Source organism: Gossypium raimondii, chromosome 8, assembly GCF_025698545.1.
Source record: "Gossypium raimondii isolate GPD5lz chromosome 8, ASM2569854v1, whole genome shotgun sequence".
NCBI lineage: Eukaryota > Viridiplantae > Streptophyta > Magnoliopsida > Malvales > Malvaceae > Gossypium > Gossypium raimondii.
In genome coordinates this window covers 1942932-1969365 of record NC_068572.1, presented here as the reverse complement: position 1 = coordinate 1969365, position 26434 = coordinate 1942932, and the positions used below count along the sequence as shown (strand labels likewise).

The 26434-nt window shown below is 31.3% G+C and overlaps 1 protein-coding gene across 1 annotated transcript; it reads left to right on the top strand.

The window, feature by feature from the left end:
• Nucleotides 1–11837: 11837 nt before the first annotated feature.
• On the top strand, nt 11838–14508 carry LOC105790170 (uncharacterized). Its single transcript, XM_012617625.2, has 2 exons — nt 11838–12236; nt 14370–14508. Exon 1 carries the CDS (start codon nt 11953–11955, stop codon nt 12223–12225), a length of 273 nt encoding a protein of 90 aa, XP_012473079.1. The 5' UTR covers nt 11838–11952; the 3' UTR covers nt 12226–12236; nt 14370–14508.
• The last annotated feature ends 11926 nt before the right edge of the window (nt 14509–26434 follow it).

Sequence of the window (26434 nt, the reverse complement as noted above, 5' to 3'; positions counted from 1 at the left end):
TAAAAAAATTTATCACGTTTAGGGACTAAATGTTACTTTATCCCTTTTCTTTATATAAGAGCAAGAGTAAAGATTGTCCAAAAACCGTGACTCTGATGTGTGGCGCAATAGTTATATAGTCCAAGTTCAACCCCATTTATGAAAATAAAACACATTTCATGATCAATTATTTTTTTTTTTCAGGAGCGAACTAGGGGGCTGGCAAGGCCCTAGCCCCCTTAAAATAAATTTTTTATTTAAACCTTTTAAAATTTTTAAAACTTTAAATTAATAAAAATAAAATTATATTTTTATTATTCTAAAATTTATAATTTAACTTCGACCCTATACAAATTTTTTAGTTCTCCACTGGCTGCGACCTGAAAATTATTCACTGCTAAAAGTGATAAAAGAGATAAAAAAAAATTTAGAGCAATAAATAAATTTAAATGAAATGATTATGACCCAAATTAAGGTGACCCTACCCTTATTATTATTATTGGTCAATTAATGAAATTGCCTTTTCATTTTTTTTTCTCTTGTAGTAGTTTTTGTTTTATTGTTATCTTTAATTATTGTTAGAGAGAGACATTCGCGCGCAAGCTGTCGGGTAATAGAAATTACTTAATTACCCTTGAAATTAGTTATAATAGCTAGTTTGATAAGTGGGAGAACACCTTGATTGGACCGGAACGGACGGATACAACTGCTTCTATTTAATTTTCCCGCATTTAAGCGCGTTTCTTTTTCTTTTCAGTTTTTAGCCTTTGAGAAAGTTTTTATTTATGATTTGGCCCTTAAATTTGTTTTTTGCTCAATTTAGTACTTAAACTTTACTTCCGTCAATCGGTTTAATGCTGTCAATATTTAAACCAGGTGTTGTGGTTACACAATTAAAACGCGCCATGTTTACTTTTTTTTTCCCATATAAGTAATCTAGATAGTTTTTTTATTTTGTATCTCTCGTATCTATTTTATGATCTATATTAGAGGTTTGTAGCTGCCCCTCTCAATATCATCTCTAGGGTTCTCACACGTGTTATCTCCTTGGAAATGCAAGGTAGAAGTGTTTTTTAAGACATGATGACAAATTTGACCATTATTCCTGTTTTTTTAATTAAATTCGACACTCAACTTTTTGAAAAGAGTTAAATTTGACTAGACTTACCCATGGACGAGGTCACACGCCCAAGCTTGAGGGCCCTCTTAAAACTGAGAGGGTTTGGACAAAAATATGAGGCCTGAAAATGGATTTAGGTAAAATTTGAAGCTCATTTTCTATGAGTTGGGCCAACCTTGGGCAAGATTTTCTGGCCCAGCCCGAATATATTATGTTATAATATGTTAATTAATAATTATATATTTATATTTATATTAAATCACTAACCCAATAACAATTAAACCAATTACCCAAAACCTTAAATAAAAAACTTACCCACCTAAATAACTCAACCCAAAATATAAAATTTAAAAAATTATATTTAATACAATAAAATATTTATCATATTTACAATAATGTTTTTTTAATATATATACTTTTTAATGTATTTTTAATATGTTAGAAAACTTTTATCTTAGAGTTTTTTTAGTGCGTTTAGTGTATCATATTTTTTTAAAAATTTACTTTTAAATAAAAATTAATACAATAAAATTAAATATAGGTAAGTCGGGCCAAGCCCGAGTTTACCTTTCTTAATTTGGGTCGGGCTAAACTCGGACTTAGAAAATTAGTCTAGATACCTTGCATGGGATTGACCTATCCCACGAGAATCTCTAACCTTGACCATCAATCTTTTAAAAAAGTCGAACTGCTATTTTTTGGAAAATATTGACTAAAATACTAATTTTTTAAGTATAGCAACTCGCATAACAAATTACATATACTTCATGCTATTTTTTATGATTTTTTTATCCCTTCTTAAATTTCAAATTTTTATTTTTATTTTTTAATATTTTTATAATCATTAATTTATTTATAGATATGTTATACAAAACAAATAATATCATGTCCAACTTGGTCAAAAATCTTTCCTAAATTATTTTTTCCGTTATTACTGCATCATCCTTCCCTTCCAAACTTGAGCTCTGTCGAATCCAATAACCCTCCTTCCCAAAAATCCCTATTTCCAAATTCTTGAAAACCCAACAAATATGCTTTGTCATAGGTGAAAAGTTCTAGTGTCCCTACAATGATTTCATTGACATCAATGGTGAAAAGTTGCTTGTTTTTATATCATCTTTATGTTTTAATAGTGAATCTGATTTGTTTGGATCAAAACCCAGAAGTGGAAGACTTTCCTTCAAAATAAGTAGGGATTATGTTTGTTTTTTCCTTCAAAACAAGAAGAAAAATTTAGGGTTTAGGGAGTGAAAATTTTAATTAAGTTTTAAGAAGAGTGTTAGAGTTTGTGTGACCTGAATTTCGTCGCTTGTTGAATAAATAAATACAGTGTCAAAATAAGGGGATCTATGGGGTAACAGATCGAGGGCCAGTACGGACCAAGCCGCACAAGTAGAATCCGTATAGGACTACATTTCTTCTATTTGACATTGATTCGAATAGGATTTTTCAACCTTTTAGATAGATAGATGTAGCTGAAACTACTCTTGTATCATTCAGTTTTCAACATTAGTGAATTTCTCATTCTCTGCTTGTGGTATTTTCTCGAAAAGGTTTTCACGCAAAAATTGTGTGTTTTATTTTTTCCTTTTCTTATTACTTCGCAATCCTTCTATTACCATTATCGACGTCTATTATAACAAAGAGGAAGGGAGAAGAGAGAGATTGGGTTGGGAAGAGAATTAAAAAAAAGCTTATTAATTAAATTAAATGTTAATAAATATATATTTTTAATTCCAAGTAAATGATGACGTGGAAAAAAATGCCACATGGCACGTTCTATTTGACTCCACAAGTTAACTAGAGCTTTTTACGGCATTAACTCTTACTGGTTAAATCGGTAAACGAAATTAAATTTTTAAGTATTGAAGTGGGTCAACAAAAATTAAATACCAAAGTGAAAAAAGTGGTATAATTTAATGGCTAAATCAATAACAAAGCCTTTAAGAAATTAACTTTTTGTTCAAGTACAATTATAATTCCAAAGCTAACCTTTAGATTAGGTTGTGTATTCAGTTTTTGTTAAATTTTTTAATGAGAACTACTTAACATAGTTAGAATAAGTGACTTAATTTGTTAATAATTGAAAATAAGTGATGTAATTTGATTAAATTAAAATTTTGTGACCTACATTAAAGTCCATATAAGCTAAAGGACCTAAAATGTAAATAATCCTACTTTCATTATAAGTCTTTTAACTTTTTTAACTTTTTTAACTTGTAACAAAATAACTAAGGGTAAACTACAACACAAGTCACTCTAGAATAATGTTGTTCTTATTTTTATCACTCTAAATTTTTTTGTCAATTTAATTACTCTAATTAAGATAATTGCTCAAATTGGTCATAATCGTTAAAATTTCATTAATCCACTAATGGATTCTTGACGTGGTAATTTTTGACTTTTGATTAAGCTAGGAACCTCTCTGTAATTATTCCAAAATACTTTTTTTTTTGTTTATTTGTAACATAAAACTAAAACTTGTAAGTTTTGTTATTTTTTTTCTTCATGTTGTTTGTTTCCTAGGAAAAATAATAGAGAAAAATGATGATAGTTTTGACTTATAGATTTTACAATAAGTATTATGTTTACAGTGTTTATTTGTGCTCGGATTCTGTTATTTGCTTCTCGGCGATCCTACGCAATTTCTTCAAGACCTGATCTAACATGGTAAGTTTTCTTTTATGTTTTTTTTTAAAGAAAATTTTAGTTTTCTCCCTTAATTCTTAAATTTATCGTGTTCTATTTCTTTGGTTTATTAATAAATTTGGTTTTGTTGAATGTTCAACTTTTCTAACGAAAAACAATGATTCCCTAAACAATGTTTTTTTATATATATATAAATATTTCTTCTCTTTTACTTTTCATAGTAATTTTGTTATTATTACTAGGTATTGAATGTTAATAATAAAAGGATGATTTAATTTGAGGGTACTCAAGAGAAGATTTTGAGGTTTTTTTAAGGAATTTTTGAGTTTTTTCTTCTATTTTCTCCTTTGCATATTTTCTCTTAAAAATGTTAAGAGAAATTCAATTTAAAAAAAAAGAGCGATAATGTTATCGAAGTAAAAAATTAGAACATGGGGTGTTTTGGACAAGTCAAACAAACAAGTCAAAACTATTATCGTTTTCCTTTATTACTTTTCCTAGGAAACAAACAACAAGTAGAAAGAAAAAGCGAAAACCTACAAGATTTAGTCTTATGTTGCAAATAAATAAAAAAAAAGATTTTTGAACTAATTACAAAGAGGTCCTTAACTTTAGTTAAAAGTCAAAAAGATGTCACGTCAGCAATCCGTTGGTGGATTAACGGAATTTTTAACTGCAGTGACCAATTCAAGCAATTATTTTAACCAGAGTGACTAAATTAACAAAAAAAAATTAAACTGACCAAAATAATAACAATGTTGTTTTAGAGTGACTTCCGATGTAGTTTACCCAATAAACAATTAAAAAGTTAAAAAAAAAAAACTTAGGAATTAAAGTTTTTAAACTACACAAAGCTCAAAGAATGAAGTGTATATAAGGACAAAGCCAAAAAAATTTGTTAAGGTGTTAAGACAAAAAAGACAAATTGTTAGGAACCAAACCCATATATTTTCTATTAAATAACCTAAATTGAACTAATAATTTTCTAAAGGGACTGAAAATGGAATAAAGCCATTTCATTAAGCGGGCCAAGGACCCTATCATCCCCTAGGATTCTCCCTACATGTATCTCATTTATTTAAAACTTACTTATGAAATTAAAATATTTCATTAACAATGTATTAAATATTAATTCAAACTTTAAATAATCAGTATAATGATAAATTTAACCAATAATGTTTATCTTTTTTGTCACTTTGGTCCTCAACTTTCAATATTTAATCAAACTATTTTCCTTTGGATGAAAATTTTGACCGAACTATTTAAATTTTAACGACAATGACATGGTAGCCCATATAGCAGTTCACATGTGCTTCATAAAAATTAAAAATTAATAAAATACATTATTTTCTAAAACGTTCATTTAAAAAATCATCTACAATAAAATATCGTGAGATTGCCACTTGATTTACCACATCGATGTCATTAAAATTTTAACTGTTCGATCAATTTTTTCGTAAAAATAAATAAATAAATCAACTAATATTTAAAAGCCGAGGGCCAAATTATGACCAAAATGACAAAAAAAACTTTAAAGATTAAATTTATCACCACATAATATGTATAATACTTTTAAAAAATCAACTTCTCGCTTGGAATAAAAACTTAATTAGGTACAAATTAAAAGATTATATTTATTTGAATGAAATAAAAAATACAATAATAAATGTGAAATAGTCCAACATTAGTTTTAATATTTTAATAAAAATATTTTAATTTTCAAAAAAGTAAAAAAGGATGAAGAAATTTTCAATGGTCAGAAAGTAAATGTAGAATATGAGGTAAATGAGCCAAGTCAAAAGTCAAAAGGTTCCCACAAATAAAATATATTTTTCAAACTTATTGTGATTAATTTCCTAATTTTGATTTTAAAATGATTAATTAACTATTAGGCATATAGGCTTAAAGCGTGCAAGATGTGATGGGTACATGTATAATATAATATATATATATATATGAGAAAATATTTGATACACGGTCAATAGAGTCTTTAGATTTTACAAGTAATATTAGGGGGTTGACAATTGTTTTATAAGGGGCGTATAGTAAAATATTAAAAAAAACACATGATAATTTTTTTGAACAATCTCGTTATAAATTCTAATTATATCAGCTCTTTTTGACACAATGGCTAAAACTACCTATATCCCCTCTCCAATACTTAAATAGGAGAATAATCGGGGGTTTGTTCCGTTTTTTATGCCTAACTTTAGGCTATCCTAAATGAGATATCAGAAAGTTGTGATCCACACAAACAAACTAGAGGTAATCAAAACCATTCAAGAGTTTTATTTGACAGAATCCTCTTTAGCTTTATTACGAAGGATATATACGATATTAAAAGACATCTAACATTGGAGGATAAGGCACGTTCCAAAATGAGAGAAACCAAGTTACGGATTGTATTGTGAAGTTGGCCACAACTAGAAGTACAGATTTGCAGGTGTTTGAAGACATTCCTGAAGATTTACTACATGTTCTTGAAATTGATAATTTTTAAAATTATTTGTGAAATAAAAATATATGCACTAGTAATGTATCAAACTCGTTTTGTATATATTATATTATTTTTTTGAAAAATATATAATATTATAAATGGATGTATTTAATCATTCATGTGAGGGAAAATGTCCAAAGGAAAAGACAGATTATTTTTTTTTTCCAATTATTAAGTGTATTTTACAGTTCTGTTTCTTTATTTATTCAAAAATCTTAAAAGATAAAGTGGACAAAAAGTGAACTGAAAATCTTGAAATAAAAAAGGAAAATATTAGATTAAAAAAAAACAGAATCATGACAATTAGGAAATAACTTAGTCTAAAAAGTAATGGAGGGAAATCACGAGGGAAATAAAAATGGAACTTGATGTCTCGCCAAACAAAGTTGTCAGAAATCGAACTGGATTAGTTAAATCGGAAATCGATTGGTATATGAGTTTGAGTATAAAAACTGAATTGGTTTTTGAACAAATGACTCGAAATAGTAAAAAATCAGAATTTGGGATAGAAAATCGACAATTTAATAAATTTCCAAATCTTTATTATTTTTATGAATGTTTTAATTATTTGTTTAATTATTATTAGACCGATGGTTGAATCGGGAACTAATGGTTTTATTGTCAATAAGGTCTTAAAATTGTTGGTTAATGTGAAGACTCTCATATTTAAGTATTGAGGTTCGAGTCTCACATTGTGTAATTGTGATGTGTGGGTTTATAAGCCCCTCATGTGCGCGTTCCTTGTATGGTTTTGTCCATATTATTTTCAGTTCTTCATCTATTGTGTTTTGTATCGGTTTAATTTCGTCCTCGTTAGAGGAAAGTACCCAAACTTACAGGTACTCACCTATATGGGACCTTGCTCGACAAGAAGCTGCGAAGACCGCTACTGGATCATAAGAAGATTTATTAAGGGGACATCTTCAATCTCATCTCGTAACTTCAAAACTATTTTTTTAGAAGTAAGTCTAATCATACCCATCATAAATGATTGTGTATCATAATGAAGTTTTCCATGACCATACACGATAGAGCATTCATCTTGCGATATTCAAATATCGTCCAAGATCCTCTCACGTAACACCTCTCATCGTCATTAAAAAGGGTAGAAAAGAAAATTTCAAGACCTTCCAGAGTTGCTCCCTAATATTTCGTTACTTTTCAATAGCTCTCGACATGACTGTGTGAACTATCTATAATCACCTTCACTCAATATTGTGTCGACAAAAAAAAAATCCGTAAAAAGGATTAAACAAATAATTGATAAAAAATTTTAATATATTCATTTCTTTGTGCTATGTTGATTCTCTTGATTTCATATAAATTTACTTAATAAACTATAGAAACCAAATCGATTTAATAAAGAAAATCTATTTAACATTTAGAAATGCTTTATCCATTCTTGTTATTTTGATATTAATTTATATATTTTATGTGAGTCAATATGCAATTTTATTATTGTATTAATTTATATTTTATATTTTTTAAAATTAAAATTAAATTTTAGTCTTTTGAGGGACCAAACTATAAATTTAGTATATATTAGCTTAAATTTTTATGAAATTTTGAGAGATTAAATCAATTTCTTATTTTAGGAATGCCCTTCCACTTAATTTTAAATAAGGATGGTAATGAGGTGTAACAGGTAGAGATTGTATTATTCACCTTTACCTCACATTTATACATATATTCAAAATATTCAAATATTGTTTTCTCTTAAAAATCTGCTTTTACAAAATTATATATTTTAATTTAATTCTTAACATAATTTTGGTATCCTATACTTTTTAGTATTGTTAGGGATCAACTCGTATAAACGAACAAGTAAAATAGAGAAGATCAAACACATAAATATTTTATGTGGAAAACTACTCAAAAGAGGATAAAAACTACGAGCAAATAAGGCTTCTACTTTTCACAATATGAATAAACAAACAAGAGTACAATGGGAATAAAATAAATCTAAATGTACTAAACATACAATACCAACCCTCGAAAACAAAATCCTAACTTGGGAACAAAATTCTCTCTATGGTTATTACAAAACTCTCACCAAAACTCATACGCGACTACATCTTGTCGCCTCAAGAAAAGCCATTGCTGATTGGCGTATGAAACTAGGGATACATTGGCCTATTTAAATAAGCTAACATTAGAAGTCTAATCATACTAAAATATCTATGAAGTAATCGGAGTTTAACTAGGAGAAGAAGTCTTGCTTGGAATCTAAAATGCAATTACATTAGGTGAGGTATCGTCAAGACACCGCCCCTGCTTTTGGCTTAAGAGATCATCGTCTCCTCTCAACATCATGACAACCCTCATCATGACGTCGCACGTTTATTTTCGATAAATGCCTACAGAACGTTTGATAAATGCGAGACACACCCCCACAAGTATAATTATATATAAATATATAAAAATATGTTGGAGAATGTAGCACATTCAAAAACTAAGATTATTTGTGAAGATGTTTTATATTAATATTTTGTTTTTTAATAATTAAAATTATTTTTTATTGAGTAACAATTAAGCTCACACTTAGCCTATTTAATTAAGGGTAAAAAGCTAATATAGTTTTAAAAGATTCCTATTAATTGGTTCAATTTATTCAACTAAACTATTATGGATTTTCTTTTCTGCAATGAAATAAATTATTATCTTATTATTTAATTTTATTCACACTTTTTAATTTAATTAAAAATAAAAATATTTTTGGAGAAAATAAATACTTAAATAAAAATATTATTGAGATATTAAATTTTAAAATATTATTTTTAATAGGTTAAAATAGCTATGGTCACATTTTTTTACATTGTCTAGATCAACAAATTTTTATGTCTATTAATTTTGGTTAAAAATAATTTAATTTTAAGTAGTTTTTACAAATATATTATAAACTGAAATTAAATTGAGGATTATTATATTATTATTATTTTGGGAAAACGAGAGATTGAATCACATGTGAGTATGGCCCACCAGAATTTGTCGTTTTGTTTATACACCACATGTGACTGCCCACTTCACTGCCCCAAAATGATTCCAATTTCCATATATGTTCATCTAATTTTTTTTAACCAATTTTTTGTGATAATTTTATTTAATAATCCCAAAATTCATGAAAATTTTATTGACACAACGGATATAATTTAAATGAGCGATTTAATTAATATTAGAGATAATTTTGTTATCGTATTCTTTTGTCGATTTTTTTATTGTTTTGAACTATTTAGGGTTGATTTATTTATCGTATTAAGTGCTTAAAATCACTCCAGATATGTCGTACTTGAGTTGTGACAAAGCCTATTGTCAACGTGTCATAATGCTCTATTGATACGGAGGTTAAAGCATTTCTTGTGTTTGATGGAGCTTGTTCTTCGTCGACCAGTGTTTATTTTTTTCTGAATTATATAGTTTATTTACTGAATAAATTAATAAAATTACTTTTTAAAAAATAATTTAATAATTTTTTTATAAATTTGCATTAATATAATTAAATATCTTATCTTCTTAATTTAACACTTAAATAATTCCTAGTCGGTTAGCCTTGGATATATACATCTATTAATTGGACTGACCTGCTCAATTTGGATAGGGGTGGTTTTTTTTTTTTTTTTTTAAGTTTCTCACTTGTTTTAGTTTACAATAATTCGAGTTTGGGTTCGTATCATTTCAAGTTTTAATAGTTTTGAATTCTTTAGGTTTAAATCATTTAAGTTCGAGATTAAATTTTGATTATTTTAGATTTTGATTAAACATGGTTGTTTTTGAATTGAATTGTTTTGGCCTTTCAATTTTAGGTCATTTTGGTTCAGATTGGATGAGTACAATTTTTAATTTTTTATTATCAATTTGGACCAAAATTAGATTTAGATTTAATTAATCATGTTTTTTAGTTGAGTCAAACTAGATAGGTATTGACAATTATTGTCACAATTTAGTCATTGAAACATATTTGTTGTCTCATTTTAGTATTTGAATTATCATTTTCATTTCAGTTTACTTAAAAATCAAAGTTACCGATAAAATGTAACACATGGCATATTATTATTGAGCTTCAATAAATTTTTAAATAAATGAGATGAAAAATAATAATTTAAGTACCAAAATAGAAAAAAATAGATAATAAATATTATTTATTGGGTAAAATGTCATAAGTCTCAAAATTCTTCATAAATTTGAAATTTAGTCCTTATGCTTTTATTTTTAAGAATTTAGTCATTTACTTTTCAGATTCAAAATTAAAATCGACTATTAACATTGTTAAATTATATTATTAAATTCAAGTTCATTATAATATCATCTTTTAGTTATATTGTTATCAAGTGAGTTTTTTATTATTTCAAAATATCATAACAAAAAAATAGCATTAACAATTCAACCTAAATTTTGAAATTTGAAAATCGGAGGACTAAAATCATAAAAATAAAATGTACAAAGACTAAATTTAAAAGTTGTGAAGAGTACAAGGACTTATAACGTATTTTAACCTTATTTATTTAGGTAAACTATGTTAGTAGTCACTCAGCTACTAGTAAATTTATTTATTTTTGGTTATCCAACCATTTAATTTTGTCTTTTTATACTAGCTAGCTAACGTAATGATAAGGACACTTGCACGAAATAGGATCGTAAGTTTGTTCAAGTCATAGATTTGGCCTAGGGCTCTAGATGAATGAAGGCCTTTATATAAGCTAGCTAAGTACATCAAAATAAAAATCTCAATTATATTGAAACTCTAATTAATCTAAATAAGAAATAGTTTCAAACTAAACTTTATTGTTGACATAATACTCCTAAATAACTTAAATTGCTTAAAAATCCAAAATTCAGAATAAATAATGAAATAATAATATCTAACAAATACAATATTGAGCTCATATATAATAAAAATTAAGCTTAAAAATCAAACTCAGTATGATTTAAACTCGAATTTAAAGTTTGAAACTCGTAATTTCCATAATTATCCTGTCCAGAAATTCTGTTCACGTAGTCTTCACTAAAATGATCATAACTTGAGCTCCTAAACTCGAAATCGAATAATTCAAAGTGTGTTTTGAGGTTAAGAGACAGATCTTCAAATGCTATGAGGACATCTCAACCCATAACTGCTTTGATTACATCCAAAAATTCGTCTCAAGTTAACCAATCTCTTGAGCTTGAAAATTGTTAGCTTAGTTGAATTGTCTTTAATAAATTTCATCTCACCCGTGCATGTATCGTATAAAACTGGAAGCACCCAAATATCTTATATTATTGGGTGACTAAAAAAGACAAAATTGAATAGCTAGGTAACCATATTGTAACTTTTCATATTTAGATGATCAAAAAGGAAATTTACTGATAGTTGGGTGACCATTTTGTAACTTTTCATATTTGGGTGACCAAAAAAGAAATGTACTAATAGTTGAGTGACCATTTTGTAACTTTTCATAATTAGATAACTGAAAAAAAAAAACATAGTTGAGTTACTACTAATGTAGTTTATCCTATTTATTTTTAGGTGAAAGAAACAATGAAGCAGACCGGCCCAACGAAGAAGCCTTAAACCTAACTGAGAGAAGCCCTTCAATCAACACACACACACACACACACACACACACACACACAAAAAAAAAAAAAATCTTAAATCCAATCCTCCAAATTTCACAGAGGATAAGAAAAGGGGGGAAATCAAAGCTAGGGTTAGGGTTGAATTTTGCAGAAAATGGCAATGAGGAAAGTTTATAGCGAGATAAAAGGGATGAAAGTGAAGGAAGTCCCTAACCACGTGAAACCGATGCTATCAATGGATTACGTGAAGAAAGCTTTTCAAAAGGGTTTGGACAATTACAATTCAAAGTACATTCAAACCGATTCGATCCAGCCTCTTTACCATGTCTGTTTCGGTGGGATGGTCTTTTCTTACCTCGTCGCTCTCCCAAATGAGCGTCGCCATCTCGAGCACCAGCAACACGCCAAGGAACATGGTCATCACTGATCCCCGCCCAGGTAATTTGTATTCGGGATTTTTAGAGGTTCTTATGTGCGCGTTTTGTTTTATATTGATGATTTGATGCCTCGTTGTTAAAATGTGGGTAAATTTGGCTATGGATCGATCGGCTTCTTTCGATGATGTTTTGATTTCCTTAGTATCGATCTATTTTTGCTTATGTAATCGACTGCTGATTTAATAGATGGGTTTTCGATTTAGAATTGAGGAAAGAAGGAAAAAAGGAGATATTTTTGTTAATGCTTATTGGATTGATGATGTTGATGATCTTTTATTGCATATAAATTTGTATAATTTTGGGATTGCTTTGCTGGAGCAGGAGCATTGATATAAGAGATTTGATTGCATTTTTCCGGTTATATTTTTCGGCCCCAGTTTAGCATTGATGTTTGCATAGAATTGCTATGTTTCACAATGCTAAACCAGCGAAAATTTTCGACCTTTAGGTTGAAATCATGGTTTGGCAGCTCTAACTTTAAAGCTAAGAAAATGGAGTTTTTGTAATTTGGAAGCTTGTAAATAAAAATGACTTTATTATCTTCATATCTCTGAACTTTTTATTATTTTAAACATATATATTGTTCAAGATTTCAGTTCTTTGCACTAGCTTTATCTACCACTTAGAAGTTCTTAGACCACATTTCTCACCACACTTTTTTCAAGTCAAGCTTTTTGTAACATTGATGTTAGTTTTGATGTTCGATTCTAGTGAAGTTTAAGTGATGATGGATTTGTAGTTTTAATTGTTTCGTTATGTACTTGTTTATATTTGGGTGTTTATTGGTCATAGGAGATTTCAACCATTTTTATATGTGGTTTTAGCTAATATTTATTACAATTTGGGATGGAATGAGTGCTAACCTTCTATGGTGTGATGATCGTTCCTCTATCATTGTTGTTCAGTTTTTTGATCATCAACTTCAGTTGGACTTACTATCATTTGATAGAACTCATGTTGGATGGATGAAAATGTACACATGAGAACTGCTTTTAACTAATACGATAAAATTTAAAACACAATGAACCTATTCCGATGATGTGCAGGCTCTGAACAGCTTAACATTTATTACAAATTGGGATGGATGAGTACTAACATTCAACCATGTGTTCTTTCCTTAATCATTGTTGTCATTGTTCCGTTTTTTGGGCATCAACTTGCAGCTTGGTTGGACTGACTGTCATACGAATGCTGGTTTTAACTAATACCATGAAAGTTATGCATGTGTATAATTCAATTTAAAACATCATTAACCTAATTCTGATCATGTTAGTGCCCTTAATTGTGTAAGATTTGTATCTGTTCTGCCTATGAAAGTTATGCATATCTATAAATTCAATTTAAAACATCATTCACCCAGTAATTATAAATATTGAGTTTTGATGGATGTATCTTCCTATGCTTCCTTTATGGCAAAAGACCAAGCAATTATTTTGAGTAGATAGTCGGTTTATATGTCCCATGAAGTATAGAGTACTAGGTTACATCAATAGATATCATTCCTTTCTGATGAGATAACTTGCACAATAATGATAGAAGAAATATGAGAAGAATGCATTTCATATGTTCCTTGAAATTGAATTTATAAAGGAGGCCATCATATGTAAAAGTACCACAGAGTCCCTTGTAGTAGGAGTCAGATTGTATTTTGCGCCCTTTACTCAAAAATGTTAGATGAAAGAGCAAACTGGTTTTTTTTGTTAAAAATTTAATCCATTTCTAATAACTAGACAATTACGCATGACATGTCACGTATATTGATATGCAAGGATAGGTTTTTAACAGTAAAAAATGGATGGAATTTTTAACGGAAGGATTAGTTTACTCTTTTATCTAATGTAATGGATTGATTGGCTCATTTTTTTTAGTAGAGGGGGCAAAATGCAATTTGACTCCTCTATGCCATGATTGATACCAATGTCCGGAGCATATCTGGATGTTGGTACGAGGACATAACCCTCTCCAAGAAACTTCCAAAAAAAACCCTTAAAAAAATTTAACATACTCCTGCTAGATATACTATTTTAAAACATAACCATGGCTGATATGTGAATAAACTTGTATTTAATTTATGCTTTTATTTTGGTTGGTTTATGTTGCAAATATTTATCATTTCACAATTTATGTTTTGCAGGTTAAAGAGTGGCATTTATGGCATAATGCTTCTGGTTGTAATTTCTGAGCAATTTAGGCAGGAAGATACTGTCTTTGATCAAATGCATTGCAGCATTGTGGTGATAAAATAATATTAAAAATAAAATGGATTTTTGTTATGGTGGTGTGTTGTTGATTTCTATTGACTATTTTTTGTTGGGTGTTGATAAGTAGGGGATCAATCGATGAAAAACTGAATTTTTTTATAGTGGAAATTGACTGCAAATGCATGCTTCATTTGTTTAAGAGAAAATGGTTTTTAAAAAGTGATTTTTTTGGAAAAATTAATATATATATTTTTTGTATTTGGATGAATATGTAAAATATTTTTGTTGTTTGATAAATTTGTTGAAAATATTTCATAAAAGTTATTTTCAATGAAATAAACATACATTTGAGATTTATGATAGGTAGTAAATTGATTACAAAGTGATATTAAGGTAAAATTATAGTAAATAATGAATCAACATGATGTTAAGGATTAAATTATAAATTTTGTAAAATTTATAATTGAAACAAGAGAAGTTATATGCATTAAAATTAGTTATGTGAAATAAAATATTATAATAAATTATTTGATTGAAGTGCTTATATGATGAAAAATAAATTATTGACAATAGGGATTAAATTGAAAATTATACAAAAATTTAAGTGTGAAACAATTCAGTATGTAAACAAAAAAAATTATGATAAAAGTTTAACGAATGTGTTATGAGATGATGATAAGGAATGTGTTATGAAATTATGGAAAGATATGAAATTTTTATGGTGATAACGATTAAATTATTAAACTTGAGAAAATATGTGGATGAAATAATAAAAGTGAAATACATAAAAATTTGATATGTGAAACAAAATATTGATATAAATTATGCGAATCAAGTGTAACAAGAAAGAAAATTGATTTAATGTAATTAATTAGTGAATATTGAACTTTTACAATAAAAATAGACTAAATTGAAAAATTGTGAAAGTTTATGAGAACATATTTAATAAGTGAAGAATGTAATAGAGAATGTAATATCCCGGTGGTTTGACCTGATGCTTGTGTTGGATATGGGATAGAGGTGATCATGGGTTGGGCGGCCCGGCTCGGCCCGACGGTCCGCCCGAAATATGGGAGGGTTCGGGTAAAAATATAGGCCCGAAATATGAGTTTGGGTAAAAAACGAGGCCTGTTTAGTAAACGGGCTGGGCCTCGGGCACCACTTTTTTGGCTCGGGTAAAGTTTATATTCATCAGTAATTTCGGTGGGAGGGTAAAGTTTTTACCCTGTTGGAATCCCTATAATTAAGGATAGAAATCTTACCTTATTACTAGTAGTTCCCTTGTAAATAGAAACTAATCTCAGTTACTGATTCTTAGGAAATTAGGATTTGTTTCCTTTAAAATGATTATTCCTCTCTTTATAATCTATAAACTAAAGCAATAGAATAACAACATAATTTTTCTCTCGAGTTTTTCATGGCATCGGGCTTTAGGATTCATTCGATCCTATTTTTCTCTAATTTCCTTCTTAAAATTCCTTGGTTTAGTCCTCCAATGGGTGATATCAATGAAAATTTCTCTAAACCGAGACATCAAAATAACTCGAATATCAATCGGGGAATCACTCAAGGTGAAATTAATTCCTCCTTATAATCAAGAATCATCGGCTAAATGGGAAGAACTTCTTGCAATGGTCACAATCGGTTCTTATAGTGATTCGTGGTCGTGGCAAATTAGGGTACATCAATGGAGAAATTCCACGACCAACCATAGCTGATCCTACTTATGCCACTTGGGAACTCAACAATTCAATTGTAATGGCTTGGCTAATCAATTCGATAGAAGGCCATATAAGCCGCACCTATCTTTTTTTCAAAACTGCAAAAGACATGTGGGATGCAGCCAAAGAAAACTACTCAGATCTTGGAAACTCCTCCCAAGTATTTGAGATCAAGCTTAAGTTAAAGGATATCCAACAAGGAACACTCGAGGTAACTCACTACTACAACAATCTGAAAATTTTGTGGCAAGAACTGGATATGTATTATGAGGCAAATTGGGGTGAAGGCGTAGAACACAACAGGTTTACGACCCATCTCAACAATGAACGTCTTTATGAGTTTTTAGCAGGACTAAATCGTGAGTTAGACGAGGTCCGTGGCTGAATTCTGGGTAGATCACCTCTTCCAACGATCGGTGAAGCATTTGCAGAAGTTAGAAGAGAGGAAAAGCGTCGTCTTGTCATGATGGGAGATTCAAAGGAGCCTAAACTTATGACCCCAATTTCTAACCGTCCTACTGAATCCTCTGCACTCATCTCCAAAGGTCCATAGCCACAAAAACAACGTGCTGGAAATGATTCTGGATCAACAAGACCATGGTAGTCACTGCAATCGTTTTGGTCATACAAAAGAAAAATGTTTGAAACTCCATGGCTATCCTGAAAAAAAACAGAAGGATAATAAGACTGCCATTTTATCCTCCACTACTGCTGATGATGTTCTTGATGTTCGCTTAACCAAAACACAACTTGAGACTCTCCATAAGATACTTGGTACTCCCACTACTCATGGATCTCTAGCCACTCAAGGTACTGCCCTCAACATTGCTTTTGAATTTAATAATCAATCTCCTTGGATACTCGATTCGGGCGCCTCCGATCACATGACAAGTGACTCCATGTTGTTTCACACCTACACTCCTTGTCATAACAACTCCCGAATCCGCATAGCTGACGGTTCTTACTCACACCATATGGAATAGGGGAAGTACAAATGACAGAGAGTTTTTCTCTCGATAAGTCCTACATGTCCCAAACTTGTCCTGTAATTTACTTTCAATTAGTAAACTTACTAAGGATGAAAAAGTTCTTGCTGAATTTTCTGCAATTGGATGTGTGATACAGGAACATAAATCAGGGAGGATGATTGGCACTGCTAATGTTGATGGTGGACTATATATTTGGAATAAAAATAGTACACAAGGGGGACTAGCTCTATCCACTTCAAAAGAGGACACTATTATGTTATGGCACCGTAGGTTAGGACATCCAAACTTTGTGTATTTGAAAAAACATCTTCCGCTGTTATTTCGAAATAAAAGTATTAATTCCTTGAAGTGTGAAATTTGCCAATTATCTAAACATACCCGTGTGCCATACCCATTAAAACCACATATTCAGTCCCAACCTTTTTCGCTAATCCATAGTGACTTATGGGGAGCCAGCCGAGTGAAAAATATTACAGGGGCTAGATGGTTTATAACATTCATTGATGATCATACTAGGGTCTGTTGGGTCTATCTACTAAAAAAAAATCTGAAACACCCAAAGTATTCCAAAATTTTCACTCAATGGTTCGAACCCAATTCAACTCTACCATACATACCCTCTGTACTGACAATGGGAGAGAATACTTCAACTCTGTCTTAAGTCTATACCTTTTTGACCAAGGCATTATACACCAAAGCTCTTGTCCTGACACTCCTCAACAAAACGGGATCTCTGAGAGAAAAAAATCATCATCTCCTTGATGTGGCTCGAGCCATAACGTTCACTATGAATGTTCCAAAATACTTGTAGGGAGAAGCTGTCCTCACTGCCTGTTATCTCATAAATCGAATGCCATCAAAGATCCTCAATTTCCAAACACCTCTAAATACTCTTTTAAAGGCCTTCCCTCTATTTCATGTTCCTAATCTTCCAGCCAAAATATTCGGCTGTAAAGCTTTTGTCCATAACCATCAACCAAATCAATCCAAACTTGATCCTCGATCCCACACCTGCATCTTCATTGGATATTCCCTTACACAAAAAGGCTATAAGTGTTACTCACTAACATTGCGCCGAATGTTTGTCTTTCGGGATGTTACCTTCTTTGAAAAATAACCATACTTTGCAGCATCTCATCTTCAGGGGGAGATTTTTAATGAAGATGAGACCCTTAATACTCTTCTCATTATACATCCTGATCTTACTACTACTATCACAAACAAACCTATCCCAGATTTAGTTGCTATTTCCTCTGTGCAGCAAGAATTTAACACCTTCCTTCCCAATAACAATACCTCCACCGAAGTACAACAGCCACCTGATCAAGGAAAACAAAAATCTGAGTTTACTCCCAACGGAATCGTTCTCCTGAACCGACATAAAGAAGCCAATTACATCTCCAACCGAGGACTGCTCAAAGAAGTCCCACCTCCGTCACCATCCATCTATCTTCCAATTGCGATTCGAAGGGTACAAGGAGTCGCACTCAACATCCTATTTCTCGGTTTGTATCCTATGGAAATTTATCTAAGTCTTACAAAGCTTTTGTGACTAATGTTGATTCTAAAAACTCCAAAAATATAGAAGAGGCTCTTGAATCACCGAGTGGAGACAAGCCGTGATGGAAGAAATGAAGGCCCTCAAAACAATGAAACATGGGAAGTCTCGAATCTACCTAAAGGGAAAAAAACAGTAGGGTGCAAATGGATTTTCACTACGAAATTTAAACCCGATGGCCGTATTGACCGATACAAAGCTCGACTTGTGGCTAAGGGATTCACCCAAACTTATGGTCTCGACTACAATGAAATGTTTGCACTGGTTGCCAAGCTAAACACTGTTCGGGTCCTGCTATCTCTTACTGCCAACCTTGATTGGCACTTGACTCAATTGGATGTAAAAAATGCTTTTCTCAACGAGGAGTAAATGAGGAGGTGTACATGGATTTCCCACCCGGGGTTGAAGAAAACAAGGACCAAGTGTGTAAGTTGAAGAAGTCATTGTATGGGTTGAAACAATCTCCACGAGCGTGGTTCAGCCGATTTGCAAAAGCTATGACTAGCAGAAATTACATTCAAGGACAAGCAGACCACACCATGTTCTACAAGCACTCGGAAGAGGGTAAATGCTACATCCTTATCATTTATGTCGATGATATAGTATTAACAGGAAATGACTCGAGCGAAATTTTGAGATTGAAAGAATTTCTTGGTACAGAGTTTGAACTTAAAGACTTGGGGAGTCTTAAATATTTTCTTGGTATGGAGGTACCAAGGTCGAAAAAAGGTATCTTCATTTCCCAAAGGAAATATGTTCTTGATCTACTGTAGGAAGTTAGTTTGATGGGCAGCAAACCAGCCGAAACTCCTATGGAGTTTAACCTTAAATTGGGAACTAATGAGAATAGAGAAGAAATTGACAGGGGGAGATATCAACGTCTAGTAGGAAGGCTCATCTACCTATCTCACACCGTCCGGATATAGCCTTGATGTGAGTGTTATTAATCAAGATATGCATGCCCAGGGAGAAGCACCGGAAGTTGCATATAGAATACTAAGATATCTAAAAGGAACTCCTAGTAAAGGCCTATACTTCAAGAAGACATCAACAAAGCGTTGAAGTCTACATCGATGCGCATCGGGTTACATTAATGATAGACGCCTACAAGTGGCTATTGTAGTTATGTTTGGGGTAATCTCATGGCGTGGAGGAGCAAAAAGCGATTCGTGGTAACACGCAGCAAGGCAGAGGCGAGTATCGAGCACTATCTCATGGTATATGCGAAGGAGTTTGGATACAAAGACTTATGGGACAACTAAAAGTGCCTTATACCGGACCTATGATGATGTCTTGTGACAATCAGTCATTGTCGAGATAGCACATAATCCATGCATCATGATCGGACCAAACATGTGGAAATAGATCGTCACTTTATAAAAGAAAAATACACTCGGAGAAGTATGTATCACCTACCTACCTACTAGACAACAAGTTGCGACATGTTAACTAAAAGTTTGAACGAAACATGTTTGAAGAACTTATTGGCAAGTGGGTTTGATTAACATCTACACTCCAACTTGAGGGGAGTGTTGGAATCCTATAATTAAGGATAGAAATCTATTGGAATCCCTATAATTAAGGATAGAAATCTTACCTTATTACTAGTAGTTCCTTGTAAATAGAAACTAATTTGATTCTTGATTCTTAGGAAATTAGGATTTGTTTCCTTTAAAATGATTATTCCTCTCTTTATAATCTGTAAACTAAAGCAGTAGAATAACAACAGAATTTTTTCCTCTGAGTTTTTTCATACCCAATTTAAATGCATCTGACCAACCAATGGAAGGTGATATTGATCAGTTAAAATATTTGATGAACTACATCGTCAATATGCCATTCGGATTTGTTATCTAAATTATCAGAAATTCAATATGCCGAATGAACTATCATGTTTTCTTACTCAGCTCAATTTTCGACACTTGTAAGTTATCTTTCACATATTTACTTTAAAGTTCGATGACTCATATGTTTTACTTCATTAATTTCATAATTTTTTATTTACTTATTTTCCTATGTCCAAATGGATAGAAAATACATGAGTCCCGTGTTTCTACTGGATGCGCCTTTATTTTGGAGACCTGTTGATAAGATCCATTTTATTATAAATCTGGATCACACGATCAAGCGTAGAGAGATTAAGTTGCCTGGTCTTGACAAATACCTAAATATGTTGAAAAAGAAATATTTATATAATTGGGTGTTGGCGGTGAAACGTGATCCGGTGCTTAAATCTATATTCGAGCATGCAGAATTTAGTTACTCAACCAAATCCTTTTCCTCTTTAGTACGGTACTGCTCTAATGTTTACCGTCATTACAACGACAATATAACACAAAAAGTAAGATTTCAATATTTTTTATTATGATATTCTATTTACTTTTGTTATTAACTTTTAGTTAAATTGTTTATTTTATAGATTAGCATCATTGACATTGAGAATAAGTTGAGTAGGCAACTGCCAGAATTGTATCTTCATCTATTTGAAGGTTTAATCAATTATGCAATAGGCAATAAACGCAGGTAAGGAATATAGAAAAATTATATTATTATTGTAAAATTGTTTTTTTAATTCATATTAAATGAATATTTATTTTAATGTTTTGCTATAGGGAGCCAGTTTGTTCGAAATCAATTATTTATGAAAATATATGAAAGGTAAGCAAGTTGGTTTTCTCTTTAAATATATTTAGAAACTGTCACACCTCAAAGTCTGGACTAGAAGTAGGAAAAAGAAAAGAATAAAAAAAATCACGTGATTAAGAGGAAGAAAAGAAAATACTGAGTTTAGAAAATACGGGTTAGAGAGTAGTAACTAGAACTTCGGATTAGCTTAGGTGAGATTAGAATTGAAATCAAGGATCAAACTGAAGCAAATTACTTCAATTGAAATCGAGAAATTCGATTTCTTAAAACAAGTAGCTAGAAATTAGACTATGTTCAAAGATTTAATTTCATGCATGTTAATAATATATTTAATCTTCTTACTTATTTTTTATTCAATTTTATTATGTTTATAATTGAATTTAAATTATGTTAGTACTATTGAGTATATATTACTCAGCGTATAGTTATGTTTATTTTTGTGCGTAGGTCTCTGATGGGAGCTTTAAGTAAATACATGGTCAAGCATCCATTTTCTCCAGCTCAACTCAAAAGTCAATTCGTTGCTATTTTGTATGTTGAGTCTTACGGTATGTAACTAGGGTTGGTAAACTTGTTACTTGAGTAATTTTAGGTACTTTCGGTACTCGAGTCTTATGTTTTTTCTTTTTAATCTACCTATTGCAAATTTTCCCTTAGCTCGGTTTGATTTGTGTTTAGTTGATCTCTTTGTGATAAGATTCTTACGGTATGTAACTAGGTTGGTAAACTTGTTACTTGAGTAATTTTAGGTACTTTCGGTACTTGAGTCTTATGTTTTTTCTTTTTAATCTACCTATTGCAAATTTTTCCTTAGCTCGGTATGATTTGTGTTTAATTGATCCCTTTGTGATAAGATCCTTATAGTGATTGCTTAAGCAAGATGCTTGATTGCTGAAATAAAATGAGTCTCTTTCTGGAATTATTTTGTTTGTGTTTTCTGTTTAATTTTCTCAGATACCTTAGGAAGTTCAGAATAGACTTTGAATTTAAGCACTCAAGCTACTATTGCTTGAATCCATTTGACATTCTCTGTTTTCGTTGGAACACATGTGGGAAGACTGGTGAATGGACAGTCTATGTAATGTTGTGATAGCAAATGGAATTGCCTACTTTTGACAAGCCAAAGTGCCATACTTTTCTCTCTACTTTGTGTTAGATGTTACATGAACTATGTGCTATATTTAATATTAAGTGGTAGTGGCACATTTATGCTTTATTCCCATTGAAAATTTTAAAGCTTGCTAAAAACCTGATTGATGAGGATCGTGTTGTAAAATGCTCAGCTTGAAAACAAGATAAGCAATTTGGTGGGAGAAAGATGGGGAAAGAGGAATGTGAAGAGAGAAGATGGATTAATTGTCAAGTCTTGAAATAGTTATAAAGCCACCAGCTATTGTCTAGCATAATACAAAGCTGTTCGAGTTATAACCAGACCAAATCATATTAGTTGCATTTCATAATAACAGGTCCAAGTCAAATACATAGTTTGATTTGGTATATGTAGTTTTAAAAAAATTGGGTCGAGCCCGAGTTTAACATATATAATTTTTTCATATATATAATTATATGTTTTTTTTATTATGTTGTTATTTTAATGAATATTGTTATTTTAATGTTTTGATATAGGGAGCCAGTTTTTTCGAAATCAATTATTTCTGAAAATATATGAAAGGTAAGGAAGTTGGTTTTCTCTTTAAATATATTTAGAAACTGTCACACCTCAAAGTCTGGACTAGAAGTAGGAAAAAGAAAAGAATAAAAAAAATCACGTGATTAAGAGGAAGAAAAGAAAATACGAGTTTAGAAAATTTGGGCAAGAGAAATACGGGTTAGAGAGTAGTAACTAGAACTTCGGATTAGCTTAGGTGAGATTAGAATTGAAATCAAGGATCAAACTGAAGCAAATTACTTCAATTGAAATCGAGAAATTCGATTTTAACAAAACAAGTCGCTAGAAATTAGACTATGTTAAAGATTTAATTTCATGCATGTTAATAATATATTTAATCTTCTTACTTATTTGTTTATTCAATTTTATTAGGTTTATAATTGAATTTAAATTATGTTAGTACTATTGAGTATATATTACTCAGCTTACAATTAAATTTATTTTTGTGTGTAGGTCTCGGATGGGAGCTTTAGTAAATACATGGTCAAGCATCCATTTTCTCCAGCTCAACTCGAAAGTCATTTTGTTGCTATTTTGCATGTTGAGTCTGACGGTATCTAACTAGGTTGGTAAACTTGTTACTAGGTGGTTATGATGATGTAAACGATGTTTTCCAATTAGATTGGAAGGACCTTGAACGTGGGTGGAGAAAAACTACTTCTATGTTGTTCCCTCGGGCTTTTCCCCTGGTTTTTGCTGCAGAAGGAAAAATTTACGTCTTCGAACAATTGGGTTTTGTATCTTTTGGCGAGGTTTACGATGTAAGTGGGGATATTTGGGAACCATTGTCGCCCCCTCCGGAAGCTATCGCTCTAAGTAATCCTGTTCTAGATTCTTCCCGATCTCGGATTTTGGTGCTCTGCCATGTCAAAGATTCTCTTTACGCTTATTACTATGATCGTAAACATGGGTTTGCCTCGAACAAAAATTTTGTTACTGGTCTGACTTAGCGTCAATTCGTGGACGATGTGCTGTATACTGTCATGTATAATTATTCTGGTGAGTTCTGTTGTTTGGAGGCGTATAATTTGCTTGATAAGAAACATTTGCCCGTCAAATGGTTATCAGAATTTTCAGTGGATCCACCAAGGAGTGGCACTCTGTTTCGTTTGGGCAATGGCGAGTGTATTTTGGGTTGGGTGAACCATATCGATATGAGTTTTGAGTACATAAGATTTAATATGTGATGCAACGAGCAGGGAGGGATTCATGCAGCTGCAGAGCATCAATCTGCCATCACTGTTCCATATCGATCCAAAGATATTTGTGATATATTTTTGTTCTGAATGAAGGTTAGAGCCCCCTTCATTTCACTACTACATCATGATTATTCATTTGCCAATGCTGCTTGCCATTACATTTGGTTTGCTCTAAATGAAGGTTAGTGCCCCCTTCACATCACTACCACATCTTAATTACTCCCATCCTTGTAAATTGACGGATATTTCATTTGCCAATACTGCTTGTCATTGCATTTTGTTTGCTCTTGTTGTCGCTAAGAAGTTGATAGTCAGCCTGGAACTTCCTGTATAAAACTTGAGTAATGGTAAGGTACGGAGTAGACGAATCAGGCGTCGTATTTGCATTGTGTGAAAATGTCTTCCTTTTTCCAAGACTCGGTTTTATTAGGACTATGCGCCGTGCTCTATTTGTTGTTTTAAATGGGTACGAGGCTCCTAGCACCTTTAGAGAACTAGAACTCAAGTTCTGTCTTTGCCTTACCCCCAATAGTTGCTTCTAGTTTTGTGTTCCAAAAAGAAAAGAAAATATCCTGATCTAAACAAAGGCTTAAATTCCCGATGAAGTACTTAGGAAGTTGGTAGACTATGACAATGTTTCTGCCTAAAATATCAGAGCGAGGTCATTACTTGTAGGTAAGTGAAGATTTAACTGACCTCGGGAATGTACAACCTTCATCACCGCACTTGCTCCTAGGGGTGTTCATTCGGTTAACCGGTCGGTTAACCGACCCAAAATTGCTATAACCGAATTAACCGACCTTCCAAAATTTTTAACCGTTAACCGAACCGAATTAAAAAAAAAAATGTAACTGAACTGAAATTTTTTCGATTAATAAGGTCGGTTAACCGAATTAACCAAAAATTATGTGTTTTTTATTTTTGGTTAAAAATTACCCGAATTACCCGATTAACCGAATTAACCGAATTACCCGAAAATTACCCAAAAAGTTCGGTGTTGAGCTTGAGAAAAAATTGGGCCGGGTTTAATTTGACCTAGTTTAGGCCCTACCCTGCAAAATTCGGTTTACCCGATTTTTTTGGGTTAACCGACCGGTTTCGAACCGATTTAACCGTTAACCGAAAAAATCGAAAAAAATTAACCGACTCCCGACCGAATTTTTTCGGTTAACCGACCGATTAACCGAATTCGGTCGGTTAACCGAAAAAAAATCAGGTTAACCAAATTATGCACAGCCCTACTTGTTCCTTTCAGTCATCCTTTCAGTCTTCTTGCAACATCTTGTTTTATTGGTTTACAAGGTTTTCTCATCTTACTGAACAGAAATTTTTGCAGCATGCATATGATAAGAAGCAAGGTGAAAGTGCAGAAAATATAACTATTACTAAGTGAGAATAGATTTATTCAATAGGCTGAATTTGATTTGAGATAGTGAATGTTATTACTAAGTGAGCTATTAGCTTGTTGAAATCAGTAAGAGAGTGGACAAACTATTACTTGAGAATATAACTCTAATAAATGGGAATTACTTAGTCCTACAACTAGAGAATTTGAAGTAGAGAAAAAGTAATTGGTGGGGGACAAAAATATTTTGCCATCCTATTTCCGGTTTTGTATCGAATGTTTTCTTGGAAAGTAAGAAGGTTTGAGAGCGATAATTATATCTGTATTGTTTTTTTCTCGTTTCTTTGATTTTGTTCTTGCGTGCTTGACTGATGAAGCTCCAACACGTAAGAAGTCAAAAATGAAAATGGAATGAATTACATATGAAGATGAATGTTGCAGACTGCAGATGTATATCTGAAAAACCATTAATAGATTATGTGTTTGTTTTGTTGGTAGTTGTGAGTTATAATAATAATAATCTTACTCACTTTTCATTGCTGTAAAAGGTCATGGAAGCTTTTATTATTATTAACAATGTTGATTTTTAGGGCTCATTTGGAGCCTGTTGATGTGGTCTGCTGATGGATATGTGTGTGTATATATTTTTAATTATTAATTTTATGTATCAGAATGATTATATTATATATCAATCAAATATACTTTAATTTGGGCTAAAGGGTAAAGAAAAGCCCCTAAACTTTTTCAAAAAATCAATTAAGCTCCCTGATCTTTTTTGTTGAGCCCTTGAACATTTGAATTACAATCAATCAAGCCCTTTAACTTTTTTCAATTTTCGCTGCAATGATATAAAATTATATTCTTATTCTCA